This window comes from Suncus etruscus, chromosome 7 (assembly GCF_024139225.1).
Source record: "Suncus etruscus isolate mSunEtr1 chromosome 7, mSunEtr1.pri.cur, whole genome shotgun sequence".
Classification (NCBI taxonomy): domain Eukaryota; kingdom Metazoa; phylum Chordata; class Mammalia; order Eulipotyphla; family Soricidae; genus Suncus; species Suncus etruscus.
The window spans coordinates 123,585,477-123,604,582 of NC_064854.1; the positions used below are offsets into that span (position 1 = coordinate 123,585,477).

General features: G+C 48.2%; 1 protein-coding gene across 1 annotated transcript; it reads right to left on the reverse strand.

Moving 5' to 3' along the window:
• Positions 1–5,014: 5,014 nt before the first annotated feature.
• Positions 5,015–13,006, reverse strand: C7H3orf18 (chromosome 7 C3orf18 homolog). Its single transcript, XM_049777423.1, has 5 exons — positions 12,783–13,006; positions 11,113–11,441; positions 7,643–7,668; positions 7,032–7,161; positions 5,015–5,205 (listed from the first exon to the last, which is right to left on the reverse strand). The coding sequence occupies exons 2-5, from the start codon at positions 11,329–11,331 to the stop codon at positions 5,125–5,127; spliced, it is 456 nt and encodes a 151-aa protein (XP_049633380.1). The 5' UTR covers positions 11,332–11,441; positions 12,783–13,006; the 3' UTR covers positions 5,015–5,124.
• Positions 13,007–19,106: the final 6,100 nt, after the last annotated feature.

Below are 19,106 nucleotides of genomic sequence, written 5' to 3' on the forward strand. Positions count from 1 at the left end.
ATATATGTATTGTATATAGCCCCAGTCATGTATTGCCTCTCCCCTTCCCCTGTGTCTCCTCTATCCCCTCATTTTTCAATCCTGATCCGTTATCTTCTCCTAATTTAACCCTCTTTACCCTCAGTTCCTAACTCAGTAGGCACCAAGATTGACCTCCTGCCCCAACAGACCACCTTCCAGCTCCTCAGTGAAAGACACCCTCTGGGTCCCCATTCTCATGCTTCAGCAAAGAACTACAACCAGCATGCCTGCTGACTCATGCTTGATGGCCCCTCTCACCCCCACCAAATTGTGGACTGTTGCACGACACAGGATTTAGCCTCAGCAAAACTCCCAGCTCAAAGACACTATATGGTCTCATAATGCAGCAAAGCATTTCTCAAACCAAATTCCAAGGCCTGTGAATCGAAAAGTACCTTGGCTTTTACTCTCCACAAGAATATATCAAAAGACTTAATTGGGAGTCTTATATTGCGTATTGGAAGCTCAATACCTGTATAACAATACATGTTAAGATGTGTATTCCTGGGGCTGGCGCGGTGGCGCTAGAGGTAAGGTGCCTGCTTTGCCTGCACTAGCCTAGCACGGACCGCAGTTCAATCCCTCGGCGTCCCATATGGTCCCCCAAGCCAGGAGCGACTTCTGAGCGCATAGCCAGGAGTAACCCCTGAGCGTCACCGGGTGTGGCCCAAAAACCAAAAAAAAAAAAATGTGTATTCCTAAATATACAAGTAGCCTCCTCCACCACTTGTTTTATTCGAATACCTTTTCTTTTAAACCCAGTTTTATTTATTTTTTCTATTTTAATATATACATTTTTTTCTCTATCCTTACCATTTTCAGTGCTGCTTGGTACAAAATGCCTTGACTGGGATAAAAGCTCAGAACAAAACCAGACGACAGAGACTGTGTGTGCAGCCTGCCATCCTTACCCAGAATAGCACCAGCAACACAGTATGACACCATATGTTTTTGTATGGGCACAGTAAAAAAAAGGGGAAACCATAGACACAGAAACAAGATCTTATCTTCTAGGGATAAGAACTCACTTTTAAAGCAGAAGGGTACCTCCCATCCTGAACATGTGTCATGTGGATACAATCAGTACCCAGGAGATTGGATAGTGTTAGTCCAATCTGAAACCCCAGATCCCCTACGTAGAAATGATACAGCTCTGGGCAACACCACCAGGAACTTAGCTCCATTGGGAGATTTATAACACTACTCTGGCACCAACTTGTGCCAGTTTTGATAAGACGAGGAAAGGAAAACTCGACCTAAGACCAGGCTGTCCTATCACATCACCTAACACTAAATGGAAATCAGAAGAGCTATCGTCCTTTGAACTGTGAAAAATAAGAGCACCAACAACAGAAAACTGACTTTGACAACTGTGACTGAACAGAGCCTACCTTGGGACTAATAAGGAAAATCCCACCCTAGGCTGTAGTCCAGGACACATAAACAACAACAACAACAACAAGATATCTTATTGCAGAGGTCCAACTTGGACAACAGAGACTGAGCAGAACCTTTGGATCCATAATATCCTAGGCTTCGGCTTAGGGACTGAACGAAAACAGGGAGTAAGTGTTACAGAAGACTGAACACCACAACAATGATGGATAGGAACCTCTAGAACCTAGAGACTCTTATCTTAGACCCTGACCTATAACCTGCACAAATACCAAGATAGCTAGCTACAGTGGCTTGATTTTCTCACACACAACCAAGAGGAAACTTTCCTGGCATCACAAAAAAGCCTTTGGGATGGGGTAATGAGTATATATTGAGCCAGGAGTTGATCCCAGATGATATGCTTCAAGGATGGAGAAACCCTGAATCTCTTAGGCCATGGGAATTCCCTTTCTTTCCCAATGCTTACTGTGCCTATGCAAAAAAAAAAAAAAAAAAAAGTGGGGGGAACGTCAAACCCTACCACTCCAGCACCCATACTTTTTCTTGTTTTGTTTTGATTTGTTAGTTTTTTACTTTATTTTCCTTCTCTTTGCTCTTCCACTTTTCTCTTTTTTTTCACACTTGTGGTTATTTAGAGATTTTTTTCTTTTTTCTTCCATTTTTTTTCTTTTCTCCTTTCTTTTTTTTTTTTTTTTTGGTAGTTGTCACCAAATTTTTTTCTCCCCTTTTTCTTATCCTTTTTATCTCCAATGAAGGTGGAATGGATGCTCAATCTACAACAAACTGTAAAGAGGAGACCAGTTGCACTGGCATACTGGGGAGTAGAGGAGGGAGATGTGGGATGCATGCTGGGAATAGGGGCGGAGGGAGGACAGCACTGGTGGTGGGAATGCCCCTCATTCATTGTCACTATGTACCATAAATGATGCAGTGAAAGATTTGTAATGCACTTTGGTCACAAAAAAAAGGGGGGGGGTGCGGTGAGGTGGCACTAGAGGTAAGGTGTCTGCCTTGTAAGCGCTAGCCAAGGAAGGACTGTGGTTAGATCCCCTGGCATCCCATATGGTCCCCCCAAGCCAGGGGCGATTTCTGAGTGCTTAGCCAGGAGTAACCCCTGAGCATTAAACGGGTGTGGCCAAAACAAACAAACAAACAAACAAACAAAAAAATAAATAAAAAAAGGTTAGCCTAAAAGCCACACATGGTGGCTAGGGTGTATTTTTTTGTTTTTGTTTTTTTTTGGGTCACACCCCTGGCAGGCTCGGGGGACCATATGGGATGCCGGAATTTGAACCACCATTCTTGTGCATACAAGGCATGCACAAAGCATGTGCCACCTCCATGCTATCTCTCTGGCCCCATAGGGTGTACTATTAATAAAACTTCATGTCTCCTGACTTCTGACTGCTTGTGGATCATTTCCTTGCCACTATCCTGAACCTGCAGACCCATTGGCTGGAAGGGGATACAGGTGCCCGGGCTGGCCAAGAGAGACCTCACCCTCTACCTCACCATCCACCACCATCAAGGACTCTTATTAATTTAAATATTTCAATCCCATTTTAGGGTATCCCAGACACAGAATCTTCTGCAGTTCTCACATTCTTGGGCTAAATGTGATTGGTGCCTACAACATGTTTATATCTCCTCCTCATAGTGTACCCTTTAGGAACTCAAAGTTGTCCCTAATAGACCCTACTTTTTTTTTTTACCCCAACTTGGGGACCCTTACCTTGACCTAACATCCACTCTAGCTGTCTCTTCCCAAGAAATGGGGACTTGCTCTCTCCAGTTCCCACTTAACTCAAGCTTAAAGGCCCAGCTTGCTGAATGTCACGTGGGCTCCCAGCTTGTTAACACCGACCTTTCCTAGATACCCCTGACTGGACCTTAGAGGTCCATTCATTCCCTCCACTCCTTTCTGAACACTGCAGGTGGATTACACACAGACATACATGCTCATGCACTTACATACACAGATATACACTCATATGCACCCTACACACACCTCTCTCTCTCTCTCATGCTTCCACCCACTCATCCTCTGCCTGCACCAATTCTGTTCTTTTGGTTTGAGACCTAGACAGGATGAGTTCTGAGACACCACAACTCCCACTCCCACGGGCCCTAGGGGCCCAAGTTTCCTCCTCTTCTGGTCCTACAAGGTCCTGTCCATGAGGCCTCTCCATCCAAGGGGCAGTAAGTAGGCACTGTGGCTCCATTCCTCAGTGGAGACTGAAGTCCTGATGCAACCTTGAACTCGGGGCAGAGGTGTTTGGTGTGATGAAGGGAAGCCAGCTGAATGGCTGTCTCAGAGCTGGGTTGCCTCCCACAGCCCCTCCCCAGGCTATCCCTTCTGAGATTTCACACCCCGTGTGTATGTCACAGGCTCACGTTCTCGTCGTGTAAACATCTTAATTACATCTTTAATGTGCTCACTTGGAGATGTTGCAAGTTAAATTACAGCTTCTGTGCATCCTAAATTACCCACAGCCCTCCAGTCGGCTTAAGTGCTAACATATTTATAGCATCCAGAGGAAGGGATAAATCTAGAACCTTCACTGTGCAGGCCTCCTGGACCCTCGCATTCTGGCATGTGGCATTTACTCAATAGGCTGCCCCCATAGCCCACCAAGTACAGCGGTGCCAGTGATCTGGGCTGGGGGTGTTTCTGAACAGGCTTGAATGTGCCAGCAGGCCCAGCAGAGAAAACACCCCTCTGGGATTTGGCTATTGCAGGGCTTTCACAGATATCCCTGATTGTCAGAAGCCTGAGGATGAGAGAGGGCTGAGACTGGGAGTGGACTGGGCCCATCACAGAATAGTGTAGGGTTCTCAAGCCTGATTCCAGAGAGTTGTCCCTGCTAGGCTTCAGATGGTCAGAAATTCCCATGCTGACCTGCCTGAGACCCCCACTCTCTTCCCCTGGCCTAATCCACAGATTGATCAAGACAGGAGACTGCTTTCAGAAACAAGTCACCTGAGCCCAGCAAACAGATGCGAGGTGGCATGCTTACCCTCCTATGAACACCGACACCGAGGTCAGAGGTGGCCTATTCCAGGCTTCCTTGGGGCATAGCCTAGGCAGCCTGGCTCTCTTTCACCCACATGTCTGTTCTTGCACATTGGCGAATGAGGTTCATCAGCAGGTCTGTATGATGCATCCTTCATCCCTGCTCCCCTCCCCTTCCATCCCCCTTCAGATCCCAGATGGCAGCTATTTCCTGTGAGAGTAGCTGGGACACTGCTGAGGCTCTGTAATAGTGATGGACCCTGGGGACCAGTAACCCTCTTCAGGTCCTATCCCTGAGGCGTTTTACCTCCATCCCAGGGGCTCTCCCAGGGGCCACCTTACTCCAATTCTGAGACCTGAGGTCTTATATGTGCCACTCCAGAGGCAGCTCCTGACCTCTGAAGATATCTCTCCCTGATACAGGGGAACCCCCTGTCCCACCCTCCATCTTTTCCTCCATGGCAGAGGAAGAGATCCTGATTTGAAGGCTCCGGGTAGGAGATAAGGAAGCCAGTATCTCTCAACCCTCTTGACCCAGGGGAGGGCCTCAGATCAGGGCAGAGAGAGAGAGGCCAGAGCCTGATCTGCTCAGCGGCTTCTCTCACAGTCAGTTAGCTGGGGGATTCAGCAGGCAGGTCCCAAGAGAAGATCTCAGCAGTTACAAAGTGGGTATTCTGGGTGCAGGATCCTTATCAGGCATTGATGGCATTGGCTATGTCAGTGAACTCCAGCCGGCTGGGCCTCTTCGGTGGGCCCTGAGAGGGGAGTGGGGTCTGCAGAAAGAGAGGTGCAGATATCAGGGCCTCGACTAGGGCTGTCATCTCACTTTCTGGTGCCCATTTATACTTGGCATTCACTGTGCCTTCTGCCTGGAATGCTTTCCCTGCAAGCCCAGCCTAGAAATATGATCTGGCACAAACGACTCCCTACCCCCAGCATGCCTGGTACTTATCCTGTGAAACCCTGTACTGGTTAATCATGTACCCTCTCAGATGGAGAGGGCCCAGTATTGGGAGGTGTACAAATGGTTCACAGTCCCCTGGACTGGCAGGGGCCAAGGTTCTTAGTTTGAATTCCTGAGTAACATAATTGGGGTTCGGGGTGGGAGCTCACAGGAACTGAGTCAGGTGACACAGAATTGATGGCACAAGTAGGGGCTCTCTGAACACCTGGCCTGGCCTCTTCCAGAGTCTAGGCTTCTGACTCCTACTTCTGTCCTGTAGGGCCTGGATCTCAGAACCCTTTGGGTCCAGGCAAGGACGAGGTCTCAGGGAGGTCATACCTCTTCAGGGTACTCTGGCTCTTGGGGGGTCTCAACTTGGGGTGTGGGCTCTGAGGGAATGATTACATGAGGTGCCTACCCTTAGGTCTCAGAAGACGAGTTTGGGTGGAGTCTCCACCAGCCTGGGCTCTATTACTAGGACGCACAGTCTATTTAGAGGTTCCCCTAACTGAATTTGATACCAGCTTCAACCTGCTCAGACTACTGAACCTTAACAGAGGGCCCAAGTCTTTCTTTTTTTTTTTTTTTTTTTTGGCGGGGGGTGGGGGGTGGGGGGGCGCCACACCCGGCGGTGCTCAGGGGTTATTCCTCCTGGCTGTCTGCTCAGAAATAGCTCCTGGCAGTCACGGGGGACCATATGGGACACCGGGATTTGAACCAACCACCTTTGGTCCTGGATCGGCTGCTTGCAAGGCAAATGCCGCTGTGCTATCTCTCCGGGCCCAAGTCTTAATCCCCATTGATCCTCTATTATTCCTCGCCTGTTTCTAGAGTATAGATTGTGTAGAGAGATAAAAAGCAAACATTAGGGGCTGGAGTGATAGTATAGCAGGAAAGTCATTTGCCTTGTATGCAGCCAACCCTAGTATCACAAATATGGTCCCCCAAGCCTGCCAGGGATAATTTCTGAGTGTAGAGCCAAAAGTAACCCCTGAATGCCTCTGGATATGGCCCAAACACCAAAAAAAAAAATCCATAAAATGGAAAAAACTAGGTTATTCACTTATATTTTCTTTTCCTTTTTTGGGGGGGGCGGGGGCACATCCAGAGTTTTTGAGGCTTCGTTCTCAGGGTGATGTTCAGAAGAACATATGCTGAGATTTAAACTAAAGTTGGCCACATGTTAACTATCTAGCTGTTAGTCACTTACAAACAAGAAACCCACAGCTCAGAGAGGCCAGAACATTGGGGGGGGGGGGCAGGGGAAGGGCCAAATCCATCGATGCTCAGGGATAACTCCTAAATCTGCAATCAGGAATTACTCTTGGCAGTGTTCATGGGACCATTACGGGATGCTGGGGATTGAACTCAGCTTGGTTGTGTGCAAGGCAAGAGCCCTACCTACCCACTGTCCTATTGTGCTGGCCCCAGACTTCTGAGGTCACTGGTGAGCAGAGAGTAGTCTACCCGGGTCCCCAAACTCTAGGGCCTTGCATAATGGATCTTGGGGTGGCCATGGAGCAACTCCACATCTCTCAACTAACCTAAAAGCTATCACCTACCCTGCCACCTGGGAAAGAAGGGAGCCCAGGGTGGAAGGGCCAGAGGCTGGCTGTGGGGAGAGGTGAGGGGGGGATGCAGTTGACCAGTGCCCACCTTGCCCTGCAGAGCCTGCACAGAGGCAGCGTCCCGCCCGTGTTCCAGCAGCTCCTGTTCCAGTTCATCTTGCTCCTCCGTGGGATCAAAGTTGTACATGGGCATGAGCTGGTGGCGAAGCTTCTCCAACCTGAAGGGTGGGCACGTGCTGTGGAGGCTGGACCAGCCCTTTCCTCCCACCAGCCCTCAAAGTCTAAGGTCCAGCTGAGCCAGAGCATACAACCATTGTCTGGGGGCCGGGTCTCCCATGGGTTTAGTGAAAAATATTATTTGCCTCCATCATTCCAGCTCTACCCTCGGATGGAATGTCTGGGAGAAAGGGAGCAAGAGTTCTCCTGGGATGGGCCCCAGGGACTGCCCAGGTCAGGCCTGTATGAAGTACCACCTTTGGGGGCTCAGCAGAGGCAGAGACTTAGGGCAGCAGGGAATGGAGCATTTCAAGGCTCCCTGAAGGCAAGAGCCACCCCCAAACCTCAGTGGGTAGAAGTATCCCTGACTCCTTAGCTAGTTAAGGGACCATGATGGTGGGAACTCTCCTTTCCCACCCATATCCAGTGGAGTCCATCCCAGTTCTGCCTGGGCCCGAGTTTCAGAGGGCTGCTGGGAGTTACCTCCTTTTCTTCCTGATGTACAAGACCTGCAAGAGAAGGAGCAGTGTCAAAAGGCCAGGAAGGGAGGCCCTGATCAACTCAGTCCCTCAGGATGAGGTGTGGTGAGACTGAGGCCAAGGCATGAGGCTCCCCTGTGAGAGCATGCCCTCAAAGCCTGCATTTGTGCCTCCCTCTGACATTTAGTAGTTCCTGACAGGTGGGGAGCGGACCTGACCTCAAGAAACCCCACCCAAGAAGGCCACACAATCAAAGCTAGTCTGGTGCTGGTGGACCCATCTCTGCTAATGCTTGACAAAAGACTCCAGTACTCAGACCTGCCCTAGCCACCTCAGGGTGGAAGGTGGAGGGGAAGATTTTAGGACCCTTCAGCTCTCTCCAGGTCCAGAGCCAAATTTGGGCAGGAGCACCAAGCATAAGCCACACTCTGTAGTGCATCGCTCTCAGAAGACCTGGGATGGGTTCCCCTGGTTTCATGAGAGGCAAATGACCCTCAGTAGACAGAGGCTGAGAAGGAGGGCTTGAGGACCTTGTCATCAGTTCAGTCCAAACTCCAAAACCCTGATGCAGACAGAACCCACTTCACACAGCTTGGAAGAGAAAGGCTTACACAGCCTGAGGAAACAGTTAGGAACTGAGGATCAGGGCTGGAGCCAGAAACTCCTGTAGGAAAGGGGAGAGTCTGCTGCAGCTGCTCTGGGGAACTCAGGAGCACATCATCTCTGCTATAAGTGCTTCCTGTCCCCCTCAATTCACTCACAGCTTGAACCCTGATATTCAGGCTGACCCAGAACTCATCCTGCTGTTCACTTCAGGGAGCCCCAAAAGTCGGAAAGAAACTGAGGTACCTTCTCACTGCTCTCCACTCCTGTCAGTCACACATGCAGGCCATAGGTGGCCTTTGCTCTATGCTAAATGGAATAAAGCAAGTGCTTCGGCCTTCTGCTTCAGTCCCTTGACTGAGCCAATGTCACAGTACACTTAGTGGCCTGTACTTCCCAACCCCTCAACAGCCCATCCCCTCTTTTCCTGCAGCCCATGATGCAGAGGAATCTTTTTTTTTTTTTTTTTTTTTTTTTGGTTTTTGGGCCACACCCGTTTGACGCTCAGGGGTTACTCCTGGCTAAGCACTCAGAAATCGCCCCTGGCTTGGGGGGACCATATGGGACGCCGGGGGATCGAACCGCGGTCCTTCCTTGGCTAGCGCTTGCAAGGCAGACACCTTACCTCCAGCGCCACCTACCCGGCCCCGTTGCAGAGGAATCTTTAAGAGAAGCCAAAGCCCCTATCCAATTTCTTTGTCTTGCCCTTACTGCTCCCTCTGCTGAGGCAGCTGATGCCGACTGACCCCCACAAACACATCGTGTGTGTGTGTGTGTGTGTGTGTGTGTGTGACTGAAGATCAAGAATTAACACCCAAACTTCACACGTGCAAGATAAGTGTTCTATCATTTTTGTCCCTAACTATAGATCCTTTTTCTCAAAGTTTCCTATCTTTCACTGTCCAACCTTTTCCAGGAAGTCCTCCCCCCACTTCCCGTTTGTGATACTCTCAATTCAGCACTGAGGTGCCTCCTTGCACCCAGCACTGTCAAGCAAGGATTGGGCAGGAAGAAGTAGAAATGGCTCTCAGGGATCAAATTCTGGTACCCAGGAGCTGTTTCTTGCCTTCTGAAACACTGGCTCCTCTACTGCTTATACCTCCTTATCCTTTCTACCACTCTGCTTGTGGTGAGAAAGTCATCTACTTTTCTCTAGATTTAAGAATAAAGGAATTCTAGAGGCTAGAGAGATAGCACAGTGGTAGGGCATTTGCCTTGCACACAGCCAATTCAGGAGGGACAGTGGTTCAAATCCTGGCATCCCATATGGTCCCCTGAGCCTGCCAGGAGCGATTTCTGTGCACAGAGCCAGAAGTAACCCCAAACACCACCAGGTGTGACCCAAAAACCAAAATAAAATAAAATAAAATAAAATAGAAATTAAAAATAAATAAAAATAAAATTAAATAAAAATTTTAAAAAATTGTCCCAATTTCTAGGAAGCAATACTCTTTTTTTTTTTTTTTTTTTGGTTTTTGGGCCACACCCTGTGACGCTCAGGGGTTACTCCTGGCTATGCGCTCAGAAGTTGCTCCTGGCTTCTTGGGGGACCATATGGGACGCCGGGGGATCGAACCGCGGTCCGTCCTAGGCTAGCGCAGGCGAGGCAGGCACCTTACCTCCAGCGCCACCACCCGGCCCTGGAAGCAATACTCTTTCATTGAGTTATATGGGCATATCCTGGGTCTTGCTTTGTCCCTGAGGTTAGGGTTATCGCAGTGTGTGTAACTGCTACAGAGTGCTATAGGACTCCTCTGGCAAAGGGCCTCACCCCCATACCAGGAGAGCGCTCAGGTCCCAGCCTCACTCTGAGCTTGCAGCCTGGACAGTAGTCATTCTCTGGCAACGAGCCGGAGCCTGTAGGGCCCATATGGTGACCCTGGCTTTCCAGCCATTCCAGCCAGGGCATAGGGGGTAAGTTTAGCCCTGTTTGTTCATGCAACATGCTATGGATCCTCAGGCTGGCTATCAGAGCTGTAAGGGCTGTGAGCAGAGTGCACCCTGTTCTTCTTGTCTCAGCTAGCACAATTTCGGGCGCCTATGAGCATCTATATAACATTGTCTTTTTTGTTTTGTTTTCTATGTAACATCTTACAGGACAGCCCATTGGTTCAGAGAAAGACCTCCTATCTAGACATAACACACTCACAATAAGGGATTTGCAACCCCACCACAGTTCACTTATATCCCCTGTCTTTCTTAAGTTGTCTCCCTGAGGACTCAGTTGACATTACCTCCTCAGTCAACCCTGGCCATCAGCCTAGGAAGGCTTCTGCTTGATTCTTCAACCCAATCCCTGTGGCTTTCATGGGCACCCCTGATTTCTTGGTTCCCCATTCTTGTAAAAGCCCAAAGCAGGACCTTGTCTACCTTGTCCCCAAGGCCACAAGTATTTGGCCCAGAACGGATGCCCAGTAAATAATTGCCAAGTGAGCAAATGAATGACCACTCCTGCCATATCTGGGGCACCTCACCTAAACTCCCCACAAGAGATTCTAACCTCCTTCTGGCTTCTATTCCTACTGCACCCCACCCTGAACTCCCTTGCCTCACTATCTTGCTTGCTGCTCACAGAAATCCCAGTTTGCCTCCAAACTTTTGCCACCAGGGCCATCCAAATGGCATTCTCCCTTCCCCTTCTCCTCTGTGGCCTTTGTGACCCAGATCAAAATGCCACAAATTCCTCAGAATTTCTTTGGTGCTTACAACTGAGTGCAGCCTCTCTTCAGCTGCAGAAGTCAAATTGCTGGGGGAAGGGGTAGGATTTCCCAATCATTAATAGACAACAACTGCCACCCGGTTTCCTTCTCTAAATGCCATCACTGCCTGCTCCCCACAGTATATCCCTCCTCTCTCAACCCCACATCTCACCATAGCCACAGCTAGGCCAATCACCGTGATAATTCCGACAGACAAAAGCATTGTGCCCACACTTCCTGGGCCGCCAGCCACATCAGGGACTCTGGTGTTGTTAAAACTGGTAGTTTCTGGGCCAAGGGTGGTGGTCTCAGAGGCCGATTCATTGGTGGAGGGTTCCAGGTCAGATTCAGGGGTGGGTGGGCGACTGCTGAATGGGATCCCGGAGTTCATGCTGAAGGGGGAAGGCCAGGCTGAGGAAATGTCTGGTCTCAGTCAACCTGTCCACCCAGGCCTGACATCGGGAGTGTCCCAGTTGGGACCCCTCCTTGGAAAAATAGTTTCTGGAAAAAATAAAAAAGAAGAAAGGCCATTAGGCTGAGGACAGGGGCTTAGAAATGAAATTATGTCTCTCTAAATTCTGAAGGTAATGGAAATTAAGTTTGAGGGCGAGATGATCACAGCTATCAAACCTGGAAGATGTGTAAGGTAGTTGTGAGATCAGAAAGAGAAAGTCTCTCCTTGTGGAATGCCTGTGCCCTCCCACTCCCACTTTATCTCCTGTATTATGCAGCTCTCACCTCCTAGTTGGAGGAAAAATACTGGAACTTTTTCCTTTCCTGGAGGGAAAATACTTCCTTGAAGTCAAACCCTGTCCTTGAAGTCCCATTCAACCACTAACCTGGTCTACCCTCTCTGGGTAAACCCAGATTTTCCTGGTCTTAGGTGGGGACATTAAGAACATCTAGGGGCCGAAGAGATAAATAGCACAGCGGTAGGGTGTTTGCCTTGCAGACGGCTGACCCGGGATGAACCCGGATTCAATCCCTGGGACCCCATATGGTACCCCAGACTGCCAGGGGCAATTTCTGAGTGCAGAGCTAGAAGTAATCCCTGAGTGCCGCTGGGTATGGCCCCAAAACCAATCAATCAATCAATCAAGTTTAAAAATAAATCTCTTTCCCAGGGTCACTGAAATGTCAGAATGCAATGGTCCCCCCAAAGATTCAGTTCAGTACCACACCCATCTACAGTAAGTGTGTATAGGGGGGGTAGGTGGTTAAATCCTCCTTTGTTTACCCTCCCTTGAAAGAAGAAGGTAGGGAGATTGCCAAACCTAGAATGTGACATAGACTGCCCCGGAGCAGAGGACCCTGGGGAAGACAGCATGAGAGGTGACAGAAGGACTGGTGACTTAGGGACAGAGGTGTCTCTATGCCTCCTCATGCCAGCTCATGAGCAACATGGGATATCCCTAACTCAGGTGTATGTGTGTGAGGAGTTTGCAGACCCACGATGGATCACGGGGTAAGGGGCAGTGTTGACAGGACAGGGGACGGGAACAGAGCAATTCATCCCTCTCTGCCATTTCGCTTTGACTGAGTGAGGCACAGTTCAGACAAGTCCTGTGTACTGGGCATGAAAGGGATCTTGGCTCTGCCCAATACTGACCTTGGGCTGCTCTGGGGCTCTGTTTGGACTCCCTACCCTAATCAGAGGAGAGACCCTCTCCTCCCTTTTAGGGACTTCCTCCAGCTCTGCTCCAGGGGGGCTTGCTTGAACTGCGTCCCCCCAGATCCAGATCCCTCCTGCCTTCTGCACCAGGCAGTCCTCCCAGCCCCATCCCATCTCTCCTCCACATCTCTGGTTCTTGCAAAAGAGCAGAGACCTCGCTTGGTACTTACTCAATCGCTTCTCCCTGGGGGAGACTGGGGGTGGTGGCAACTGGCCAGGCCTTAGGTGGGGGCGTCGTTCCCACCCCTGCCTGGCTCTCCCGGTGTAGGTCGGTCGAGTCGAGGGCTGGGCTGCTTATTCCCATTCCCCGGAGGTGACAGCAGCTAGCGAGCCAAAGTCCCGGGTGTCCCCGGGCGCGACCCACCGCGGGGGTGGGATCCAGGTTTGGCGTGCAACCTCCCGGGCCCGCTTTGCCACATGAGCCTGGAGGCCACGCCCACTCCGCGCCCCCGGCCTCCGATTGGATGCCGGCCCCAGAGCGCGCCCGCGATTGGTCCGCTCGCCTGTCACTCGGATCTGGCCCCGCCCTTACATAAGCCTGAACTCTGGGTCACATCTCTTGCTCATCCAGAGCCCTAGGTGGGCATCTGGACCTTTCCTGGACTCCTCCGCCCAGACAGGCTTGTCCTGCCTAAACTAGCAGGAAAGAGGGAGTTCTTGGGCCTGCATTGAAACTCTGGCTCCGACTCTTTTCAAGATTTTAGGACCAGAGAGATAGACACAGAATAGTCTCGCTCATTTATGGGTTTTAAAACAAATAAAAGACATTTTTGCAATAATCCTCAAAGACAGCGAGGAGGGCTGGAAGGTCCAGCTCATGACATGATCACCACAAAGAGTGGTGAGTGCAGTTAGAGAAATAACTACATTGACAACTGTCAGAACAATGTGAATGAATAAGGGAAGTAGAAAGCCTTTCTCAAATACAGGCAGGGGGTTGGCGGGGAGGGAGATTTGGGATATTGGTGATGAGAATGTTGCACTGGTGAAGATGGGTGTTCTTTATATGACTGAAACCCAACTACAATCACATTTGTAATCAAGGTGTTTGGGCCTGGAGAGATAGCACAGTGGTGTTTGCCTTGCAAGCAGCCAATCCAGGACCTAAGGTGGTTGGTTCGAATCCCGGTGTCCCATATGGTCCCCCGTGCCTGCCAGGAGCTATTTCTGAGCAGACAGGAGTGACCCCTGTGCACTGCTGGGTGTGGCCCAAAAACCAAAAAAAAAAAAATGCAGTGTAATCAAGGTGTTTAAATAAAGATATTAAAAATAAAGACTTTAGGGTCTAGAGAAAAATGCTCCCCACCCCCAGCTCTTAAGGGTGGCCTTCTTGGACAGATGGGTTTTGCAGTGGGAGATTTTTTGACAAATCAACAACCACCCTGGGCTAGAATAGAAGAGGAGAATACTTTATTTTTTTGAGAATACTCTTTTTGATTCAGAAAAATAGAACTTGGAAGCGGGGGATGGATCTATAGTACAGCATGGGTAGGGCATTTGCCTTGCATGAAGTAAATCTGTGTTCATTCCCCTGCACCCCCATATAGTCCTATGAGCACCGACAGGTATGACCCCAAAACAAACACACAGAAAAGTTGGGAGCCAGAGAAAATGGTGTTACTATCAAAGTGATATTGCTATTGGCACCTTGACACTGAGGGCCTACATATACCTCCCCACATCATAATGTTCATCCAGGGTGTGGTCATCTCAGAAATTTTCTAATCCTCGAGTTTTCAAAGGAGATTTTGAAGATCCCTGGGATTAGGATTGCTAGAAATAAAGATTTTATGTGTGGGCCGGAGAGATAGCATGGAGGTAGTGTGTTTGCCTTGCATGCAGAAGGATGGTGGTTCGAATCCCGGCATCCCATATGGTCCCCCGAGCCTGCCAGGAGCAATTTCTGAGTGTAGAGCTAGGAGTAACCCCTGAGTGCTGCCGGGGTTACTGCTGACCCAAAAACCAAAAAAAAAAAAAAAAAAAGATTTTTATGTCTTCACCGGTCTGAGCCAAGACCTGAAAAAAAAAAAAAAAAGAAAAAATAGTCAATGTTTAACAGATTGATCTCCTTGGTACTGGTGAGATAGTACAGTGGATAGGACACTTTGCCTTGCATGAGCCTCATCAGGTTCCCATGTAGTCTGACATCCCATATAGTCTCCCCAAGTCTCTCCAGAGGTGATCCCTGAAAGCACTGTCCAAATCTCCCTCAAATTAAAGATAAAATAAAACAGTGATCGAGTTAATGATAGATTTCGGTTGGGAGTGCTAGAAGCAGCTGGAGCCTACAGCAGAGAAGAAGACAAGTGAACAAAGTCTCAGGCTAACCAGCATCATCAAGATTCGAACCCAAGTCTCCAGAGTTGGGATTTTATGGTTCTAATCCAAAACCTACAAGCAGGGGGAAAAGATAAGATGGACCCATCCCGGATATTTTTGTTTGTTTGTTTTTTTGCTTTTTTGGGGGTTTTCTTGTTTGTTTTTTGTTTGTTTGTTTTTATTTCCCTTCAAACAGAACCACATAAGTTGAATCATCTTTTCTGCCTCATAAATTGAGGGGGGAAAATGGATGGTACCAAGACCAAACAGTTGTTTTTTTTTTGTTTTTTTTTTTGGTTTTTGGGTCACACCCACCAGTGCTCAGGGGTTACTCCTGGCTGTCTGCTCAGAAATAGCTCCTGGCAGGCACGGGGGACCATATGGGACACCGGGATTCAAACCAACCACCTTTGGTCCTGGATTGGCTGCTTGCAAGGCAAACGCCACTGTGCTATCTCTCCGGGCCCAAGACCAAACAGTTGTAGGAAAAAAAAGATCATGGGGCCAGAGAGATATCATGGAAGTAGAGCATTTGCCTTGCATGCAGAAGGATGGTGGTTGGAATCCCGCATCCTATATGGTCCCCCGAGCCTGCCAGGAGTGATTTCTGAGCCTAGAGCCAGGAGTAACCCCTGAGTGCTGCCGGGTGTGACCCAAAAACAAAAAAGAAAAAGAAAAAATATATCAGTCTTTTTTTAATTATTTATTTTTTATAATTATCTTTATTTAAACATCGTGATTACAAATATGATTATAGTTGTATGATTACAGTCATGTAAAGAACACCCCCCTTCACCAGTGCAACATTCCCACCACCAATTTCCCAGATCTCCCTCCTCCCCACCCCCCCACACCTGTACTCGAGACAGGCTTTCTATTTCCCTCATTCATTCACATTGTTATGATAGTTTTCAGTGTAGTCATCTCTCCAACTGCACTCATCACTCTATGTGATGAGCTTCATGTCATGAGCTGCACCTACCAGCCCTCATCTCTATTGTCTCTGAGATACTGTTAAAAATGTCTTTCATTTTTCTTAAAACCCATAGATGAGTGAAACCATTCTGCATCTTTCTCTCTCCCTTTGACTTACTTCACTCAGCATAATAGATTCCATGTACATCCATGTATAGGAAAATTTTATGACTTCATCTCTCCTGACAGCTGCATAGTATTTCATTGTGTATATGTACCACAGTTTCTTTAGCCACTCATCTATTAAAGAACATTTTGGTTGTTTCCAGAGTCTGGCTATTGTAAATAGCGCTGCAATGAATATAGGTGTAAGGAAGGAATTTTTGTATTGTATTTTTGTGTTCCTCAGGTATATTCCTAGGAGTGGTATAGCTGGATCGTATGGAAGCTCAATTTCCAGTTTGTGAAGAAATCTCCATAGGTTGTACTAGACAGCATTATTTATTTATTATTTATTTTTAATTATGAGAACAAAGATGCAAAGAAAGAGGACAAGGTAAAGTTACAGTGGAAAGACAATCACCCATAAACAGAATTCTCAGAAAAATTCCCCTTGCTGACACCTTAACTGTGAACTTTCAGCCAAAGAACATTAAGAAAAATAAAACAGAACCCATGCACAATTACTTTGTCCCTCAAGTCCCCAGATTGTAGTACTTATATTTCTTAGCAGTTACACAAAGCAATCTAAAGCCATAAAACTTATGTAACTCCTTAAACATTGACAGCATAGTATTTTTTTACATTTCCATGCACATGCACATTAGTTTCAGTTAACCTCAAAAGTTTAAGTGGTTTTTTTTTTTATTTATTAAGGATTAGAGTCAAAGGAGCACAGTAATGATGGTGTTAGACTGGCAATTATTGTTTGCATGGGCCCACCAAAATATGAGGGACATGGAAAGGAAAAGCTTTGGCTAAATACAAGGAGACCCTACCCCTAAATAAGACCAACTCTAGGCTCTAGGCAGACTAGTTTGTTCAATCCAAGTCATTGTCTGTAGTGCCAATACACTTTTATTTTTCGCACAGTCTCTGTTGTTTCTTGTATTAAAGATCCTGGAATCTGCATATCCTACATTGAAGTCAGGATGTGAAGAGTCCTCTAGCTTCACCTTACAATTAAAGGGCAATGCAGAGAGCCCTGTCCTGTAAGCAGGTTGTTGTTGTCAAGTCTTCTTAGTGTTAAGGGAAGTCTCTTTTGAGCAGGTCTATGTCAGAGCAGTGGTAGGGTCTTCTCTGGTAGAGGATTGCTTCCAGGTGATGTTATAAACAACCTTGGATGTTTCGTAGAGAGCTTCCCTGTTTCAGGGGTGAATGGAGAATGCCCATTCTTCTGAGGCCTGTGCCAGGTCATTATGTCAATGTTCAGGGTGTAAGGTCCCATTGCACTACAAGATTTGTGTGTTCCAATCTCTATTAGATAAGAACTTATTTGTATGTATAGTATTTTCCCTTTTTTTTTTTTTTTTTTTTTTTTTGGTGTTTGGGCCACATTTGGCAGTGCTCAGGGGTCACTCCTGGCTGTCTGCTCAGAAATAGCTCCTGGCAGGCACGGGGGACCATATGGGACACCGGGATTCAAACCAACCACCTTTGGTGCTGGATCGGCTGCTTGCAAGGCAAACACCGCTGTGCTATCTCTCCGCCCCCCCCTTTGTGTGTGTGTGTGTGTGTGTGTGTGTGTGTGTGTTTAATGTGCCTATGCAAACAAGGAACAATGCCATGTGGCTTTATCAGCGCATATGGGGGCCGCAAGAACAAGTCCAACAATCCCCATGACATGGTTCAAACATAAGCATAAACTGAGGGACTCTTTCACCAAAATTCTTTTTTTTTTTTTTTTTGGGCCACACCCTGTGACGCTCAGGGGTTACTCCTGGCTATGCGCTCAGAAGTTGCTCCTGGCTTCTTGGGGGACCATATGGGATGCCGGGGGATCGAATCGCGGTCCGTCCTAGGCTAGCGCAGGCAAGGCAGGCACCTTACCTCCAGCGCCACCGCCCGGCCCCTCACCAAAATTCTTTATTGAACAGCTCACAAAGAGAAGAAAAGATAAAAAGTGGGGAAAATAATCACTGTATAAGAGAATATTTAGTAAGAGTTATAGCTGTCAAAGAAAATACACATAAAAATTTCAAAAGACATATGTGTCCATTTGTGTCTTTTGAAATAGTTGGGGTTTGTTAAATCCAGTGCACCACATTGGTCTGTGATTAGGACTGTGCAGTATTGAAGTTAAAAAGGGTAAATGTGGGCTACTGATGGTTGGGGGTGAGAGAGTTAAGGAGTAAAAATGAGCATTATAGGGGTGTCAAAAGGGCAAGATACAAAACAGTCATTGTGCATACACAAAACATAACTTAAGGATAGGGAATACTATTAATATATACTGTTTTGAATATGTAGACTGTTAAGAAATATGGGGCCGGCGAGGTGGCGCTAGAGGTAAGGTGTCTGCCTTGCAAGCGCTAGCCAAGGAAGGACCGCGGTTTGATCCCCCGGCGTCCCATATGGTCCCCCCAAGCCAGGGGCAATTTCTGAGCGCTTAGCCAGGAGTAATCCCTGAGCATCAAATGGGTGTGCCCCCCCCCCAAAAAAAGAAAGAAATTGCCAGTGACTACCTTAGTGCAACTGAGCAAATCTCAGCACACCCCAAATTAGAACCCACATTTCTGGATTCGGTAGAGAACCGGAAGCCAGGATCTGCCCACCCTCCTCCCTGTGCCCTTCCCACCCTAGAACAAGAGAAGGGCGAGGAAAGTTTGGGAGTCCCTCCAGGAGGGACCACTCAACATCCACCTTTTCTGGCCGCCTGGGCAGGCACCCAGGAAAGGCCTGGAGGCCGGGGGCAGAAGAGGGGACGGCTGGGGGCCTACCAAGGCTCCCAGCACCCCCAAGCTAGGGAGAAGGTTTTCTCCCTAAATCCCATGCCGGCTAGAGCTAGCCTCCAGATCAGGAAAGGATTAAACACCAAATCCAAAGCCAACAACAGAATCGATACCCATTCTACAACAAGCTAGACACAGAGGGAACCACTTATACTAGCAGTCCAGGGGGCAAAAGAGGGGGATATGGCCTGCATGCTGGGAACAGGGGTGGAGGAGGACAACACTGGTGGTGGGCATGCCCTGGGTTCAATGCTGCTATGTACCTAAAATATTACTGTGAAAGATTTGCAATCCACTTTGTTGTTGTTG

Coding starts and splice junctions, on each gene's coding strand:
- C7H3orf18 (XM_049777423.1), bottom strand. CDS start 11,331: ATGAACTCCGGGATCCCATTCAGCAGTCGCCCACCCACCCCTGAATCT. Junction 7,669..11,112: donor TTGGCCTAGCTGTGGCTATG/GTGAGATGTGGG, acceptor CTTCTCTTGCAG/GTCTTGTACATCAGGAAGAA. Junction 5,206..7,031: donor TGCAGGCTCTGCAGGGCAAG/GTGGGCACTGGT, acceptor CTCTTTCTGCAG/ACCCCACTCCCCTCTCAGGG.